We start from the raw sequence: 17,480 nt of genomic DNA, 5'->3' as shown, positions 1-17,480 counted from the left end.
ATCAACCCTCTAATGACAACTGGCAGCCTTAAATATGTTCAGCTGTCACAGACTAACCCACTCTTCCACTCTCAGGTAAATTCTTAAATCCCAGCCTTCCACCACAGTATACAATATATCAATTAGAATTAATAAATACATAAATATATTTCACATTTTTATATAAATAAATATTTCACACTTTAATTTTACACCAAACCCAATATTATAAAAACCCAAGCACAAAAAGATTCACCACACTCTCTTAACCCGTGGGCTCTCCCGGAACCTTTATATGGTGTTTGGAGCCAAACACCTTGAAGAGGACACAGGCAAGAAACATATCTTACAAACACTTATTTGCACCACTTTTATTCCTAGATCCCCCCCCACACACACGCACGTTTTCCTTACTGGTAAACCTTAATCACAATCTCAGTCACCCTCCTTCTCTCCTCACAGACAACCACCACATTCCTCGATGAGGAGCAGCTGTGCAGGATCTGAAACAGGGCTGCCAACTGATTTTAAAATTCCCAATAAATAGTCAATAAATAATTAAACTTGTGTGTAAATGTTTAACTGTGCAAATCCATGCTTAAAGTGCGATGCTAAATAAAGTGCTTGAAAAGGTGCTTTTAATAAAGTGGAAGGTGTGCTCTAAAGTGCTATACAGATAATATAAATGTAAGGGAGTCCTCTTCCTTGCACCAACATTTATAAGTGTTATGTTGGTCTGTCTCTCTTCCACAGTTAATCTCACGATTTTTTACCAACACTCCACTTTGTGCAGTATAATGATGCTGGTGAGGGTACCACAGTGTGACCCAACACTGCTTTATGCAGACAGGCCTGCCTGAAGCTGACGCTACGGCGCATGTGTCAAACCCCCCCACTGCTTCAGAAGCACTATGTCGAGGCTTGATTCGTTTGGCCAGAGTCACGTGATCAGTGACATCTGAATCCCGTGACTCACTCAGGGGATTCGGACGTCATTCATTCAGCGAGGAAGAGCTGTCGCGTGGGAGTATTTAGAGCTGATTTTGGTGGATCGGGTGGGTTTGCTAAGTCTCTGTTCTTGCTGTTTGCTTTTGTTTTGTGCGTGTTTATTTTCTCTGAGAACATGAGAAACTTTAAATGTTTTAACAAAACAAAAATCTGCTTTTAGTAATACAAATGTCATTAAATAACTTTAGAAAGACTTCCATTTTACTCTTTAAATTTAATAAAATAAAATATTTTTAAAATAATCTTAAAATGTTATTCTACAAAATGTGTTTATTCTCTTTAGCTGATAGTCTGTGGGACCAGGAAGAGCGCACACCTGCATCTCTACAGTTCCTGTGCACTCCAGCCTCTCCTGTCCATGTGAGAGGATTTTTCCTCTGAGGCAGGAGAAATCATCTCCAAGAAAGCAGACTGGGCCATCACACAGTGGAACCAATTCCGTGCTTACATAAAAACCAAACAGGATGACCTTAAATGTATCATGTTTTTACTTTACAAGTTCATCCCCCCCCCAGTTCACAATCAGTTCTACCCCCGGGTCAAAAATCTGTCTAAGAAAATTGGCCTGAAATCACATTATTTATAATGATTAACTGCATAAGTACGTGGAGGCGGGACCTCACATACTCCACACTGTGTTGTACATTATTGTCTTTACCAACATCAAGCAAAGACAGAACACACCATGGCGCATGTTTAAAGAAGGAAACTTTATTAATCAACAGACCAAATTATTTCAGTTGAAAGCAACCTAAGGGTGGCCCAGTATCCACTCTGTGGGCAGTCTTAATGAAGAAGAGCGCTTTAAATTCAAGCTGCGCTTCATATTTTTGGCCACCAGATGTCACCAGAGAGGACCGAAACGCTTGGAATAATGAGCCGTTTCTAACACAAGCTTCGTTTGGCCATCGTTACCTGTAGGAAGCACCAGCTTTCAAGGCTTGCTCAGCCTCCGTCGCTGCAGAACAGCTTTACGTTGTTGACCCACGCTGCGTTCCCTGAAAAAGCCTTTTTGTATAAATCTGAAATGTACATTATTTTTCACTTTTGGGTAACCTTTTTTTAAACTGCTGGTAGGTCACCTCTTCCCTTTGTACCATTCCGAGGACAGACTTCATTGGACTTGAAGGACTAATTGCAATAAATAACTGGAAGAACTGGGCTGATCTAAAACTTTTGACCGTTGACTTTGTAAAAATTCGCTTTTCCCTGTCCTCTTCAGCTTATTATCCAGGAGCTAAATGTTGCACATGTACAGCACGTGGTTGGTAAAAATCAGCAAATCGACGCACATAGGCGTGCCAGACTATGTGTGTGGCTTTTATTTTGAAAGGTACTGGCGAAATCCGTGTTGGTCGTTGTGTTTCGTGAGTCTGTGGAGTGGAGCTGGGCTGTGTGAGTGGCCGCCCTCAGGTTTGTTCCTCTAATGTAGACTAACATGTAGGTAATGGTCTCGGTGCGGGTTTAGGCTCGGCTCGGCCTGGAAACCAGGCTGGCTCACAGGCGCAGTTTGTGGAACTAGAAGGACGCGCAAACCTGTGAACTGGGAGCTGCTGGGCAGAAACTAGTGGTTAGACTGGGCGTCACCGTCAGTCACTGTGAGTCTGTTGTGTGCACAGTGCAGGAGGACACCGGTCGACGGTCACTGCTGTTTGTTTTAGAGCTACAGACAAAGCCACGCTGACAGCTACAGACCACAGGTATGTAACCGGTCCCCGCTCCACCTGTCCAGACCAGGACAACATCTGTACTGGGACTGAGCAGACCAGTCGCTGTGAGAGAAGCTTGTTGGCACAAACCTCTGAGGTCCAAAGCTGAATGAAGTATCGTTCAAGAAACTGTTGCCGTTAATGTGTCGCCACCACGAGCTGTGTCAGAAACATGAGTCACGGCCACAGTCTGTGAAAGTTAATCTCGAGGTTTCCGTGTCAAACTGCGACGTGCTTACAGCACAGTCCTCACCTGTGTGCGCTGAGCCGTTCCCTTCACTGAGCAGAAAGCTTGGAGCTGATTTCATCAGTGCTGACAAACACAGACTGTGGTTTGTGAGTGCTGTGAAAGCGGATGAGTGATGGTTTAGAGCATACGTGTCAAACTCTGGCCCGCGGGCCAAATTTGGCCCGCAGCCTAATTACATTTGGCCCGCGAAGCCATACCAAATTACTATTAGAGCTGGCCTACTGGTATTATACAGCTAATATATATATTGTTTAGTATTAAGCTTTGCTTGTTCCATATTCAGTTTTTCAGCAAAACTTGAGTCCAGAGATTCATTCTTATATCTGGAGGAAGTTTTTTTTTTTTTTTTTCAATAAATTTTAACGTTAGCCCGCGACTTTGTTCCAGTTTTGAATTTTGGCCCACTGTGTATTTGAGTTTGACACCCCTGGTTTAGAGCCTCATTAACCAGCCTTTCTGATACGTGGAGTGACTTTATGCTGAATGCAGTGTTGCTTATTGACCGAGGTTACAAACGTTTTCACTGCGCTGAAGGCACAATATGGGCTCAAAATGTGGTCATAAATATTTTGTACTTGTAAAAAAGATTTGTGTGCGTAAAAAAGATTTGTGTGCGTAAAAAAGATTTGTGTGTGGACTTAGCCCAAAAAACCCCTGCAAGTTACAAGTACGAATTTTGACCCTATTTTTCTTCCTTTCATCTGATTGGTCAATGTCAATCACAAATGTAACAATCCAATCAGAGAACAGATGGGTTTGGCTGTCGGAGGGGTGCTTTTTTTGAACTGCAGGTCTTTGAAGGGAATAAATGCCCTTTTACATGCTAACCCAGCGTTTTCCTTCATCACCACGAAGGAAAACAGTCTGTGGTCATCCGAGTTTGGTGATTTTTGTGTCACAGGTCTACGTGTTTAATACAGGGACTTCCACAGCCTTTTCAACAGCGCTGCGGACCGCGGGGTGGGGGCGGGCAGTGTTTTGGAAATGACAGTCTTCATTACAAAGCTTTCTTCGTTATGAATTAGCATACATGTTTTTATTGAACATTTGAAGAACCAGCAAAAAAAACAGAAACTCTTGTACAGGACATAAAGTCAGAGATAGAAAAGACAAGGAGCAGGTGCATCTAGTACAGGTAGAGCTGCTGCAAAAACCCACAGAGCCCAGCAGCCAGCGCAACAAATTCTGGATCCTTTGCTTTTAGTTAGCAGTTAGCATTAGCAGCACATCCTGCGTCCGATGTGAAAGGACTTTTATCCTGCGCACTGTGACTCACAGCAATGGTCCCGGGTCAGCCCTGACTTTGTGTTAAACTAATCCTAAAGTAATAATGGTGTTTCTAACCACTGATATAGCACAACTTTATCCTTTCAACAGCTGCTGAAAGTTAGGGGACCTAGCTGCTATCGGATATTTATATAGAGATCCTCCAGCTTCAAACTGTATCACCCTTCAAGGATCTGCAGTTCAAAAAAGCGCCCCTCCAACAGCCAAACCCATCTGTTCTCTGATTGGATTGTTACGTTTGTGATTGACATGACATTGACCAATCAGATGAAAGGAAGAAAAATAGGGTCAAAATTCGTACTTGTAACTTGCAGGGGTGTTTTTTGGGCTAAGTCCACACACAAATCTTTTTTAGGCACACACAAATCTTTTTTAGGCACACACAAATCTTTTTTAGGCACACACAAATCTTTTTTAGGCACACACAAATCTTTTTTACGCACACACAAATCTTTTTTACACATACAAATCTTTTTTACACACACACAAATTCTTTTTACACATACAAATCTTTTTTACGCACACACAAATCTTTTTTACGCACACACAAATCTTTTTTACGCACACACAAATCTTTTTTACACATACAAATCTTTTTTAGGCACACACAAATCTTTTTTAGGCACACACAAATCTTTTTTAGGCACACACAAATCTTTTTTAGGCACACACAAATCTTTTTTACACATACAAATTCTTTTTGCGCACACAAATCTTTTTTGCGCACACAAATCTTTTTTACGCACACACAAATCTTTTTTACAAGTACAAAATATTTATGACCACATTTTGTGCCCATAGGCACAAAGCTGTTTTTCCGTAGACTTCTATGGCTGAAAGCCAAAGACATCGCCCCCTGGTGGCATCCAAGAGAAAGGCTTTTTACTTATCAGGCCGGTGTTGGCTGTGGAGGCCCTGAAATGTCTGTGAGTGTTATATTCATCCAGTCTTCATGTAGTAAATGGTTCTTATGTCGAGGTTTTACTCGAGCCCTCAAAGTGCTTTAAACAGCATGTCTCATTCAGCTGCGTGTACACCCTGAGTGCTTTGCTTTGTATCCACTTTGAGTTTTATTGAATTTTCTGTTTGGTTTTTGTTGTTGTTGTTCTCGTTACCGTGCTTTAATGGTGCCACCTCCTCTATCCTATTCCACTTTAAGCAACGATACAAAAGATCAGTTGTAACAAGTGAGAACAAGTCTGGCTCTGCATGTTTCACATACTGTCTTTACAGTCAGTAACCTGGGGTTACCTCAGCTTCCTGTTAGGTTATTCTAAATGCTCTTTCTATGTTAGCCTTTGGCACGAGTGCTGTTAAGTACACATAACATACTGTTTTTGGCACCATCCCATTTGTAACAGTAACTGCAGGTTAATATTTATAATAATATAATAATAAAATTATAGTAATGTGTTTGTATAGTCTGTATCCAACACAACACTGCAAACTGCTGTACACCTAACCTATATGTAGCACAACAACATAGAGTATCTGTGTATTTATACACATGTGCATAAGCACATAAATGAATACAATGAAAACAAAGAACAATCAACAACATATCAAACTATGTATTAGAACCTGAACTATAGGATACAATAAAAAGAAAATCTGATGCATTAAGAACAAAAACCAACCTACTGTGTTCTGGAACATGCAGCGTAGACGATGCTGTGCAGGCAGACAGTGACCAACAGAACCAAGCAATCAGCCATCACAGCTGTCACGTGTCATCTAGAGTCTTAGTGATATGCAGCTCCACCATAGATCCCACCGAGCTTTAGCTGTCAGATGGCCTCACAGCTGACTCTGGACTCCTTTGGTGTACAGAGGAGTTCATGATATGGCTGCAAAGCAAATGTAAAGAATCACCATCATTGACCGTTCATATGAGGTCTGGTGTGGCGTTGTGCATTACGGCTAAACTTGTGTTCACTTTGTCCCAGGACTCTTTATGTGCGTTATTTAGGTGCATCTTTACAAACCTCAGCTGTGCTGCACGTTCTTTTCCACTGATGACGTGGATCCATCGACTGACACTTACACAGTCAGTTACCTAATGAATGTGTGGGTGGGAAGCAGACTGGGAGTGCTGAGCAGTAGCTCCTCGATCAGTCTACAGTTGGTTCTTTGCTAAATTGTCTGTGTGTAGACGCACTGGTTCACCTCCTGGGTTAGGTGCCTTTTTCGCCCCAGCCGTTTGCAGCTGATGGCCCCGCCCCTCCCTGAGCCTGGTTCTGTCGGAGGTTTCTTCCTGTTAAAAGGGAGTTTTTCCTTCCCACTGTCACCAAAGTGCTGCTCATAGGGGGTCATGTGATTGTTGGGTTCTTCTCTGCATGTATCACTGTAGGCTCTACTGTACAGTATAAAGCACCTTGAGGCGACTGTTGTTGTGATTTGGTGTTTTATAAATAAAGCTGAATTGAATTGAATGCTTCAAAAAGAGTCATAGGTCAGTTTTAAGTGACTGAACAAACAAAAAGACATTCATCTGAAATCGGACTAGAGCAAAACTATTGTTCAGTATCAGGTTTCAAAATGATTACAAAGTCTGGCTCTTTGGGGGCAAAACAAAAGAAAATGAGGTGTGACTCAAGACTTTTGCACAGTACTGTAGCTTCAGTGTCTTTCCTTTAATTTGTTTCCCCAGCTTTCCAAATGAGTTCCAGGACATCAGATTGTTTGGAGGAAGAGGATGGAGAAGAAGAGGAAGAAGAAGAAAACTACAACCCGACAGAGGTGAAAATGAGTCAGATCGTGATGCCCTGTCACAGCAACCATCGGCAGGAGCTCAGCGTGGGTCAGCTGCTCAAATGGATCGACTCCGCCGCCTGCCTCTCTGGTGAGCTTTGTGTGTCACAGGTGTGTGTTGGAAGCTGTGAGCGTGTAGTGCATGTTGTAATGACCTAACTGTTCGACCGTGCAGCTGAGAGGCACGCTGGGAGTCCCTGCGTCACTGCTTCGATGGATGACATCCACTTTGAGCACACCATCAGGTGAGAGGAGGCGTGTGTGAGTGTGTATAGAAGGGTTGGGCTGAAGGTAGTAACTCCGCCTTTCCATCTTTCTTCAGTGTGGGTCAGGTGGTGAATATCAGGGCAAAGGTCAACAGAGCCTTTAACACCAGCATGGAGGTCAGTGAGCTTCACGCTGCTGTTCTTTGTCCCTTTCGTTGTTTTTGAAATCAGGCATGAAATCGTTGCTTGAAAATCACAAAGTGCGTGCTGGCAGGTGTTTTGCACCCCTCCATCGTCAGCAGGTTGAATAAAGTGAAGCAGTCTGTGAGTGTGGACTTGTAAAGCCAACTCAAAGATCAGGGCTGCCCACTGGGCTGTGGGGGGGCATGCTGATTTCCACCACAACATGTTGAATCACAGAAGTTGATAACAAAGCCCAATATGTTTTCTGTGTGCGGGGCTGTGACATGAATGAATACTGTGAGCTATAAGCACACTAATTCAACTTCCTACCATTCAGTTAGCTGCGTTTTCTCACGGGTACAACCATGTGTGTTTACCTTAACGTATTGTCCCGTGCTTCCCCTCAGGTGGGCATACAGGTAAACTGCGAGGACCTGTTCTCTGATCGTCACTGGAGGGTTTGTCATGCCTACGCCACCTTTGTTACCCAGCGCACAAGCACAGGACAAAAGGTGCGGGGAGTGTGATGCATGATTACGACACTCTGGAGAGTGTGTGGACGTTTGCCACATTACTGATAACTAGATGAATATCATTGTTTAAAAGCATGTTGTTTATGTGTTGTTGCATCTCAAAGGAAATTTAGTGCGTAACCTAGTAACCGTTCAAGATAAACATCACAAAATGCTTCACAACAATGCCAGGACATAAAAACAAAGGTTGACCAAAAGTCTGAAAAGAGTTTTAAGTTGTTTTTCAATTCAGTTTTATTTACACAGCGTCAAATCACAACAGTCTCCTCAAGGTGCTTTATACTGTACAGTAGAGCCTACAGTGATACATGCAGAGAAGAACCCAACAATCACATGACCCCCTATGAGCAGCACTTTGGTGACAGTGGGAAGGAAAAACTCCCTTTTAACAGGAAGAAACCTCCAGGAGAACCAGGCTCAGGGAGGGGCGGGGCCATCTGCTGTGATTGGTGGGGGAGAGAGAGCTCAGAGTCTGGGGGCTGCTGTTCGTGTGTCTGCTTTAGTTTTCAGCATCGTATGATGCACAGCGAGCACACGCTGATCACGTGACCTCGGGGACGTGCTGGGGACACATAGCTGACGTTTGTCCACGTAGAGCTCCAAAGGTCAAAATCCTAAAGTGGACTCTGAGTTTGATGGTGTGACAGTTTCCTTGACCTTAGTCAGGACTTATGTTGTTTCTCTTTATTAAATCAGAGGAAGCTGTGACACATCCAGCGTCAGCGTCTCAGCACTTGTACAGGATCTGTATGACTGTGAGACAAACTTCAGCAGCACCAAAGACACCATCATACTACAAGCTCTCATTGTAACACAGAGTCATGCCTGTTAGTGCTGCTGTGGTCTGACCTGTGTGTGTGTGTGTGTGTGTGTGTGTGTGTGTGTGTGTGTGTGTGTGTGTGTGTGGTACCTCCTGACCCCGAACCTCACAGGTGACCTTGAAGCCCATTGTTCCTCTCACGCAGAAGGAGCAGGTTGAATACAGCGTGGCCGCTGAAAGGCGGAGGGTCCGAATGGTGCACGATGACATCATCAAGGATTTGCTTTCCAATGAGTCTGTGCAGCAGGGTGAGTGTGATGCACCCGGCCACGCCCCGGCAGACAGCAAAGTCTTTTCACTTCACTGCGTCTTTGTGCATGTAGAAAGCACAGGATGGAAGAGAGGAGCTGTGGGTTTACACGAGAATGTCAGAAGTGCTGGAGAAGCGTGTGAGGCTGGTGCATGGCATGGGGAGGTGTCTGGGATTACATCAGGGATCTGCTCTCAGCCCCTTCTTGAACGGTGAGGTTTGCAGATGATGTGACCTGTAGGGAGAGCAGGGAGGGTGCAGGTAATAGGAAGGAGTTTAAATACCTGGGCTCAACCATCCAGAGCAGCAGACAGTGCACAGGGGAAGAAAAGAGACAGGTTTCAGGGTTGATATGTGACAGAGGATTGAAACGACGCTAGTGAGACCTGCCATGATTTGGAGGCAGTGGCACTAACAAAAACAAGAGGCCGAGCTGGAGGAGTTAGGATGTCGGGGTTTCCACTGGGCGTGACCACTATGGACATGAAATGAGGATATGAGAGGAACGACTCAAGTTAAGACGAGCTTAGGGAGGCAAGGCTGCGATGGTCCGGGCACTCCCGAGGAGGACAAAGGAAGCTCAGGCAGGAGGAGAACCCGGCGAAGCTGAGAGACGAACATTTGCACTGACCTGATACTTTAGCCTGTGGCTTCCATGGCGTCTGCTGTGGTCACTAACAAAGACAACAGTCTGGCAGTAAATGACTATCAAACTTTAATTAGTACTTTCTTCACATAGAGGGACGACTTGACTTGTTTCTGTATCAGGTGACAGCTCAGTGGGACCCAATGCAGTGGCAGCAGAGAGGACTCGGGTGGAGAGTGTGGAGCTGGTTCTGCCTCCACATGCAAACCATCAGGTCAGTTCATTTCATGTGTTTCCCATCTGAACTAGAGCGGACGCGGCGGTTTCTCGCTGGTCTGTCTCGTGCTGTTACAACGTGGAATATTTGAAGGAGACTGAATTTGAAGCTGTTGTCACCAGAAACACCTGCGTGGCCTCGTTTCTTACTGTTGGGTACGAACAAAACATTTGGCTTTTATTTAATACGATGAAGTGGAGATGCAGTAGGATTTTATTTCTTTTACTCCTTTTTTGGTTCAAAACATCAGCTCATGGCCTCCAAACACTGACTACATCTGAGCGTAGACTGAGGCGCTGACTGCTGCTGTCAGAGCGATTTTGTTTTGGGTTGTTTTCCTGTCCCATTTGGTTCTTTAGCCAGATCTGTTGTCTGAAGACCAACAAGGAGACCCAGTGGATTTACTTTGCCAAATAGATCATCACAGCTTTGCCGTATTGGTCCATTTGATCGACCTTTGTTGTTATTATGTATTTTATTTTCAGTTGTTACAGACGGGACAGACATGACTGAGGGATAGGAAAGGGAGAGAGAAAGATGAAGGGAAAGAAAAACAGAAGGGAAGAGGGACAGTGAGAGAGGGCACTTAGAAAGAGAAAGAAGAGAAAAACAAATCTCCAGGGTCAGCTGTTGAGAGAAAGAAGAGAAAACAAGCAAAAAACAGCAACATACCAAACACAACACCATCACGTTAATCTAGCTCAGTGTAAACAGCAGTAAATACTAAATATTGAATGTTGTTGTGTAGCAAGCAGGACCGACAGCGCACAATGTGATTGGAGATAGCAGCCAATAGAGGTGTAGTTTGTGTCTATGAACAGTGAACACCTGTGTGCACACCTGTGTGGATCAGCGCGCTTGTATTCAAAAGGTTCCTTCATGTAACGGTCTGCAAGAGGATGTAGAGAGCCATAGCCCGTCCTCCAGGGCATGAAGCAGGCATGGAGGAGACCCAGGCTCCAGACATCCAGAGGCCCCAGAGTGCGAGAGCCCAAGGAGGACCACCGGAGGGGCATCCGTGCCACCCTCCTGGGAAGGGCTGAGGAGAGCCCCAGACGAGGGGTCACCCAGCAGCCACGGAGCAGCAGCCAGAGGGGGCTGCAGTGGCGTGCCCGCCAGCAGCCAGCTGTGCCAGAGTGAACCGAGCCGCAGGCCCGGAGGCCCGAGGGCCCCCACGCCCCGGAAGAGGCCTGACCGAGCAACAGGCGCCAGGCCCCGCCAAGTAGCCACCGGGACTGAGCTGCTACATACCTGAGCGCCCAGCCCCGGGCAGAGCGATGTCTGAAACAACACGAATAGCTGAACTGATGTCTAAACATCTAACTTTGAACTTTGTGTATGGATCCTACACACAGGTTTGCAAATGAGGCCCAGCTGTTTGATATGTGCAAATATATTTGACTGTTCAGTGCATCAGTGTGTCATCGTACCGCTGAGACTTTTGACTGTCAGATCATTGTTGTGTTTGAATCCCAGGTAAATACATTTGGAGGGCAGATCATGGCCTGGATGGTGAATGTAGCTACAATCGCTGCCAGGTACAGTCACAAACACGTCTTTCCTTCATATTTTTACCTAAAAATAGGATGCACCATTGTGACCTTTGACCTCCATATTCTGATCGGTGTAGTTCAGTCCTCGTGCCAGATTAAAGGATCTGTCCAGCTGTATCTGTATGAGTAACCTGAACACGGCGAGCACGTGGGAGGTCGTGGCCTATTGTCTCTGTGCTCTCTGCTTGCAGTCGTCTGTCTCAGGCTCATCCCACCCTTCGAGCCATCGACATGTTCACCTTCAGAGGACCTTCTCAGGTTGGAGACAGATTGCTGCTGAAGGCGATAGTGAACAACGCCTTCAGAAACAGGTATCCCAGAACACTGGCAGAGACTCAGCACTGCAGCTGTGCAGCAGACAGAACCACTGGTTGCATACTGACATGTGTCCTTACTGCAGCATGGAGGTGGGCGTGCGTGCGGAGGCCTACCATGAGGAGGGGCCTAACCGACACATAAACTCCGCCTTCATGACCTTTGAGGTGCTCGATGATGGCGGGAAGCCACGCACATTACCACGGATACGACCTGAACCCCTGGTGAGTTAAGCTAACGCTCACAAACGGCTCGTTAGCGTGCTGCATCCATAAAGTGTCAGGATGTGACGCGGCTGTCTGTGATTGGCTAATACTGACTGAAAGACATGAAATCTGCTTCAGAATTTGTGGTATGAAACCGCACTCTGATTGGCTAACAAGGTGTCAGTCACAAGACATCAGCCTATGAACGTTTGATTTCACAGCCAGACTCCTGATAACAGCTGATCTTCATCCAAGGTGAGCTCAGAGAAAGCAGTGGGTGACATCAGCGTAGCTGGGTCAGCCTTTTACACCGCCCGTGGTGCTGATGGATGGATGACTGCGCAGCAGGAAACATGGCCTCTGTGTGCGTTTTCCTTCCTTTGTTACTGGTGGAAGCGTCACAGCGTCTGTGGCTCACAGGGCTGAGCACGTCCACATGCCCCGTCACTGTGAACGCTGTTATTATGAACTCGATTCAAATGTTAAAAACATGTAAATACAGTATTAAATTACTATGATTGTTACACATTATACACCTGTAGGAAAGCACGGTCAGGGGAAGGCGAGTGTGTGCTGGTGGGGCTGTTAAAAAGTGTGGAGCAGTAGATTCACAGGATAATGTTCGTGTCAGCTTCATTCACGCTTCATCTGTGGTGAAGCAGTTCGTGGAGATAAAACATGAGTGTCATAAACAGAAGGTGCAGAAACACTCGATTAACCATTAAGCCGTGAAGGCTGAGCAGCGATCAGAGCTGTGAACTTCAAATCATGTTATCAGTCATAAATCCGTCTGATGGAGCGACCATGGTGTCGTTACAGGCTGAAGGGCGCTCGCTGTAGTCGTAGATCGTTATCAGCATGAACAAACACCGAGTAAAGATGCACTCCACTCAGTTTGTGCCACAGATCGGTGTACTGGTCATGAACTGGTGCTGGGAATCTGCCCGCTGTGTTACACACTGGTGCCCTCTGCCTGTGTGTCCGTCTCATTTACAGGAAGGACAAAGGAGGTTTCAGGAGGCAACAGCCAGGAAAAAGATCAGGCTGGACAGGTACATGTCTCCAAACAGCCCCTAATGCACCGTCTCTGCATTTACATCAGCTGTTGTTGTGCAGCGGCACAGACCCACAGTGCCATCATCCTCATGCAGCATTCCTGTAACTGTGTTTTAGGAAGTACATCATTTCCCGCACGCAGGGGGAGGTGCCTCTGTCTGTTCCCTGGGATCCCACCAACCAGGTGAGGAGAAGCTCCACGCCGTCACCTGTACTGCTCACGTTAGTCCACGACTCACGGGAGAGAAATCAAACTTTCTTTATGTATATATATTACTGTATTACAAATAACAGACAACTTGGCACTGATTGTGTAGGCACCTTGTTACTAGCAGCTTGTCACAAAAACATCATTAGTTCTCATTTCTGTAGCTGAATCTATAAATACGGGACATAAAACAGTATTTTTGCACCAATAAGGTGATTTCCACAGCTGCTCATCAGCTGTCAGCTGTGGTTGATGATGATCCTGTCACAGCCTGTGCTTGAGCTGGACACAGTAAACCTTTAATAGGCTCATTTAGTTTTCTCAGCTGAGTCTCTCTTCACCCACATCAGCGTCTCAGCTGTGTGTCGGTGCTGCGTCGTCACGACTTGTGGGACGTGATTTCTGTTTCTTTCTTAAAGGATGTTCAGTGATTTTATTTGTTTGTTCCACTGCAGTTTATATGATCTGACCGAGCAGACCTCAGCGTGTTTATGTCGTCCCACTTAGCTCCAAACCTGAGCCACAGTCAGACTCTCGCCGTGCCTGCAGACTGATTTAGTCGACTGAACCTCTGACAGGCCGACGTGTCGCACCGCTGTACTTCACCTTCACTGCAGATGAGAAATAGTGCTGCAGCAGTTTGTCTTCATTTTGCACCCTTAATACTTACACTGTTAGACGGCGCTGATTCATATATAATAAGTTGTATTTGAATGGCGGGAGGCGGCCTGCTAACGCTGAGCTCTGGAGATGAGTTTGTGGTGTTTCCTGCGTTTGTGCTTCCAGGTGTATCTGAGCTATAACAATGTCTCAGCTCTGAAGATGCTGGCAGCCAGAAGCAACTGGCGCCTGAGCTGTGAGAAGGACCAGGTATGTGCGTCTCATTAATGAGCTGTTTGTTTGTGTGAGTCTGCCCCCATCGGTGCTTTATGTTGTGTTCACAGGTTCAGCTTTACACCCTGGAGCAGAAGTCCATGCTGAGTTTCAAGATTGAATGTGAGGTGGACGTTCCTGCTCACAGAGCCTTTGATTTACTCGCCGAGCTGAGCAACAGGCCGAGCTGGGACTCGCATTATAAGTAAGACTCTGGGACTCGTCTGTTTGACCTTTGCTACGAGTCAAGTTCAGCGTTTTCTGTGCGCGGCTTCACAGCAGCAGTCGCTCGGCCCTGTTTCGACTCGCTGCCTCGGTATTGTTCTCCGATTCCAATGATGGACTTTTCTGAGGTTCAGGGTTAAAAATAAGCGACGTGTGGTTTAGGTTCATGCTGCTCACTTTGCACTGAGGCTGACATGTTATCAGTTAAGGTTAAAGTGACATTAGCTGTGAGGGCCTAGTGTGTCTCTTTATTCTCACGTTTACATAAAAGGGGAACGGTGACTCTCCCCCAGCCGAGCCTGCAGATGAAGCTCATCCTAGCTGCTTAGATTTGCAGCCTTCCCCTTTGCATTGATCTCATGACCAGCAGGTGGTGGAAAGAACGTGGTGAGCAGCTCTTGAACTCAAAATCCCCTTGTCTGTGGAGGAGGCGGAGCTTTGTCTCCGATGCTGTCAACACCGTGGGCCTGTGCTGGTGGAGCAGACCACTGTGGGAAATCCCAGTTTTAAAACAATAACTGCGTCTCCCTGGGTTCCCACGCGTCCCCCTGGGTTCCCCCCGCGTCTCCCTGGGTTCCCCCCGCATCCCCCCGGGTTCCCCCCGCGTCCTCCCCGGGTTCCCCCGCGTCCCCCTGGGTTCCCCCCGCGTCCCCCCCGGGTTCGCACGCGTCCCCCCGGGTTCCCCCCGCGTCTCCCCGGGTTCTCCCCGCGTTCTCCCCGCGTCCCCCCCGTCCCCCCGGGTTCCCCCCGCGTCCCCCCGGGTTCCCCCCGCGTCCCCCTCGGGTTCCCCCCGCTTCCCCCCGCGTTCCCCCCGCTTCCCCCCGCGTCCCCCCCGGGTTCCCCCCGCGACTCCCCGGGTTCCCCCCGCGACTCCCCCGGGTTCCCCACGCGTCCCCCTGGGTTCCCACGCGTCCCCCTGGGTTCCCACGCGACTCCCCGGGTTCTCCCCGCTTCTCCCCGGGTTCCCACGCGTCCCCCCGGGTTCCCACGCGTCTCCCCGGGTTCCCACGCGTCTCCCCGGGTTCCCACGCGTCTCCCTGGGTTCTCCCCGCGTCTCCCTGGGTTCTCCCCGCGTCTCCCTGGGTTCTCCCCGCGTCCCCCCGGGTTCCCCCCGCGTCTCCCCCCGGGTTCCCCACGCGTCCCCCCCTGGGTTCTCCCCGCGACTCCCTGGGTTCCCCCCGCGTCCCCCCGGGTTCCCATGCGTCCCCCCGGGTTCCCCCCGGGTTCCCCCCGCGTCCCCCCCGGGTTCCCCCCGCGTCCCCCCGGGTTCCCCCCGCATCCCCCCGGGTTCTCCCCGCGTCCCCCCGCGTTCCCCTCGCGACTCCCCGGGTTCCCACGCGTCCCCCTGGGTTCCCACGCGTCCCCCCCGGGTTCGCACGCGTCCCCCCGGGTTCCCCCCACGTCTCCCCGGGTTCTCCCCGCGTCCCCCCCGTCCCCCCGGGTTCCCCCCGCTTCCCCCCGCGTCCCCCCCGGGTTCCCCCCGCGACTCCCCGGGTTCCCCCCGCGACTCCCCCGGGTTCCCACGCGTCCCCCTGGGTTCCCACACGTCCCCCTGGGTTCTCCCCGCGATTCCCCGGGTTCTCCCCGCTTCTCCCCGGGTTCCCACGCGTCCCCCCGGGTTCCCACGCGTCTCCCTGGGTTCCCCCGCGTCCCCCTGGGGTCTCCACGCGTCTCCCTGGGTTCCCACGCGTCTCCCTGGGTTCCCCCCGCGTCTCCCTGGGTTCTCCCCGCGTCTCCCTGGGTTCTCCCCGCGTCTCCCTGGGTTCCCCCCTGTCCTCCAGCTTCCTCCACAGTCCAAAGACATGCAGTTAGTGGGTTAGGTTAACTGGAAACTCTCACATAGGTGTGAATGGTCGTGTTTAGCCCTGCGACAGACTGGCGACCTGTCCAGTGTGTACCCTGCCTCTGAGACAGCTGGGATAGGCTCCACCCCCTGCGACCCTGAGAAGGATAAGCAGCAGAGGGTGGAGATCTGGGTGATGTCATCACCAAGCCCTTTGTTATGTAGTTTTCCCCTCAGTGTCCCTATGCACGAGCTCCACCCCTCAGCTGGTGAAGCACAGAAGCAGCTGTTTGCCTCTGCCGTGGATACATGTGGAGTAAACTGCAGCCTTAGTCTTTAAACAGTGCTGTCAGTCACCTTTTTAACAGTGTGTATGTGTTTCCTCAAACAGGAAGTGCGAGCTGATTCAGCTGGTCGACAACGATGACTTCATATATCGTGTGGTGACTCCATCGGTGCGTCATGGCGCGATGGGATCTCCCACTGCAGCCAATCAGGCAAAAGGGATTCTCCAGGACTTCATCCTGTTGGCCTCCAAAAGGAAGCCATGTGGCAGCGGGTCAGTAGAGCCAGATCCATCCACCTGTGTCCTGCAGGACTTACTGATGCGTTCCCTTTCTGTTTTCCTTCAGAGACCCATATGTCATCGCCCTACGCTCAGTGTCCCTGCCCACTCACCCTCCCACTGAAGGCTATAACAGAGGAGAGGTTCTGTGTGCTGGATTCACCATACTGGAGACCAAAGACAACAAGTCACTGGTGAGAAAAGCAGCAGTTGTACATGTACTCTTATCACAGCTGGCTGTTATTAGTATGTTATCTTTCTTTCAGATCAGCTACTTCAACCAGGCGTCTCCGGAGGTCCTTCCCTACATCTCCACAGATATTGCCGGCCTGTCCTCCTCTTTCTACCACACCTTCTGCTCCTGCAGCCAGTACTTGACCAGGAACAGACTGTGACAGTGGCAGCAGCCTGTCCGAGGCTCTCCTCAGCACCAGACGCTCACTGTAGGGACAGCCTGCTTGGTTTATGTGGTGGGAAGACTTTATGATCATTTCATGGATTGATACAAAGGTCAGCAGTAAAACTTGTTAAGTGAGTAAAATCAGCCGCTGTGTCAGTTACTGAGTTGTTAAGCTGCTGTTCATGTTTGTAAGTTAAAGGTACATGACTGTAACAGCTGTACAGGTGTGGGCTTGTACTTAATGCAGGTTCATTTTAACACTATAACTGTTTGCTGCAGTTCAACATGACGTGCTGGTTTAAAACATGAATATTCACTTTTTCCACTGAACTACAATAAAGTGTTGTGTTGTATTTTTTTCTTGTTTTAATCGAGTGATGGATGATTTTCTTTGTTGTAAACGTTCAAAAATCAGCATTAAAAGTACCAAGTGAGACTCTGAGAGCACTGATGGCAG

At 48.3% G+C, this 17,480-nt stretch overlaps 1 protein-coding gene across 4 annotated transcripts; it reads left to right on the top strand.

The window, feature by feature from the left end:
* The first annotated feature begins 1,897 nt into the window (after nucleotides 1–1,897).
* LOC146366374 (acyl-coenzyme A thioesterase 11-like) lies at nucleotides 1,898–17,381 on the top strand. Of its 4 annotated transcripts, none has more exons than XM_084912486.1 (17): nucleotides 1,898–2,060; nucleotides 6,884–7,075; nucleotides 7,160–7,229; nucleotides 7,307–7,367; nucleotides 7,781–7,885; nucleotides 8,839–8,974; nucleotides 9,745–9,836; nucleotides 11,316–11,377; nucleotides 11,584–11,703; nucleotides 11,793–11,931; nucleotides 12,910–12,965; nucleotides 13,087–13,153; nucleotides 13,964–14,047; nucleotides 14,122–14,255; nucleotides 16,450–16,617; nucleotides 16,691–16,817; nucleotides 16,890–17,381. In XM_084912486.1, exons 2-17 carry the CDS (start codon nucleotides 6,892–6,894, stop codon nucleotides 17,016–17,018), a joined length of 1,734 nt encoding a protein of 577 aa, XP_084768612.1. In that variant the 5' UTR covers nucleotides 1,898–2,060; nucleotides 6,884–6,891; the 3' UTR covers nucleotides 17,019–17,381. The 4 variants fall into 4 exon arrangements, with proteins under 4 accessions (XP_084768612.1, XP_084768610.1, XP_084768611.1 ...); XM_084912484.1 differs by lacking the exon at nucleotides 1,898–2,060 and adding an exon at nucleotides 2,309–2,400; XM_084912485.1 differs by lacking the exon at nucleotides 1,898–2,060 and adding an exon at nucleotides 2,342–2,687.
* Nucleotides 17,382–17,480: the final 99 nt, after the last annotated feature.

Source organism: Perissodus microlepis, chromosome 18 (genome assembly GCF_051167445.1).
Source record: "Perissodus microlepis isolate ML-2025 ecotype Zambia chromosome 18, ASM5116744v1, whole genome shotgun sequence".
In the NCBI taxonomy this organism is placed as follows: Eukaryota; Metazoa; Chordata; class Actinopteri; order Cichliformes; family Cichlidae; genus Perissodus; species Perissodus microlepis.
This window is presented reverse-complemented; position numbering and strand designations above follow the sequence as displayed.

Excerpts from the sequence above, each read along its gene's own strand:
- LOC146366374 (XM_084912486.1), top strand. The coding sequence starts at position 6,892 with ATGAGTTCCAGGACATCAGATTGTTTGGAGGAAGAGGATGGAGAAGAA. Across the intron at positions 7,886-8,838 it reads GCACAAGCACAGGACAAAAG|GTGACCTTGAAGCCCATTGT; the intron begins GTGCGGGGAGTG and ends CGAACCTCACAG. Across the intron at positions 11,378-11,583 it reads GTAGCTACAATCGCTGCCAG|TCGTCTGTCTCAGGCTCATC; the intron begins GTACAGTCACAA and ends CTCTGCTTGCAG.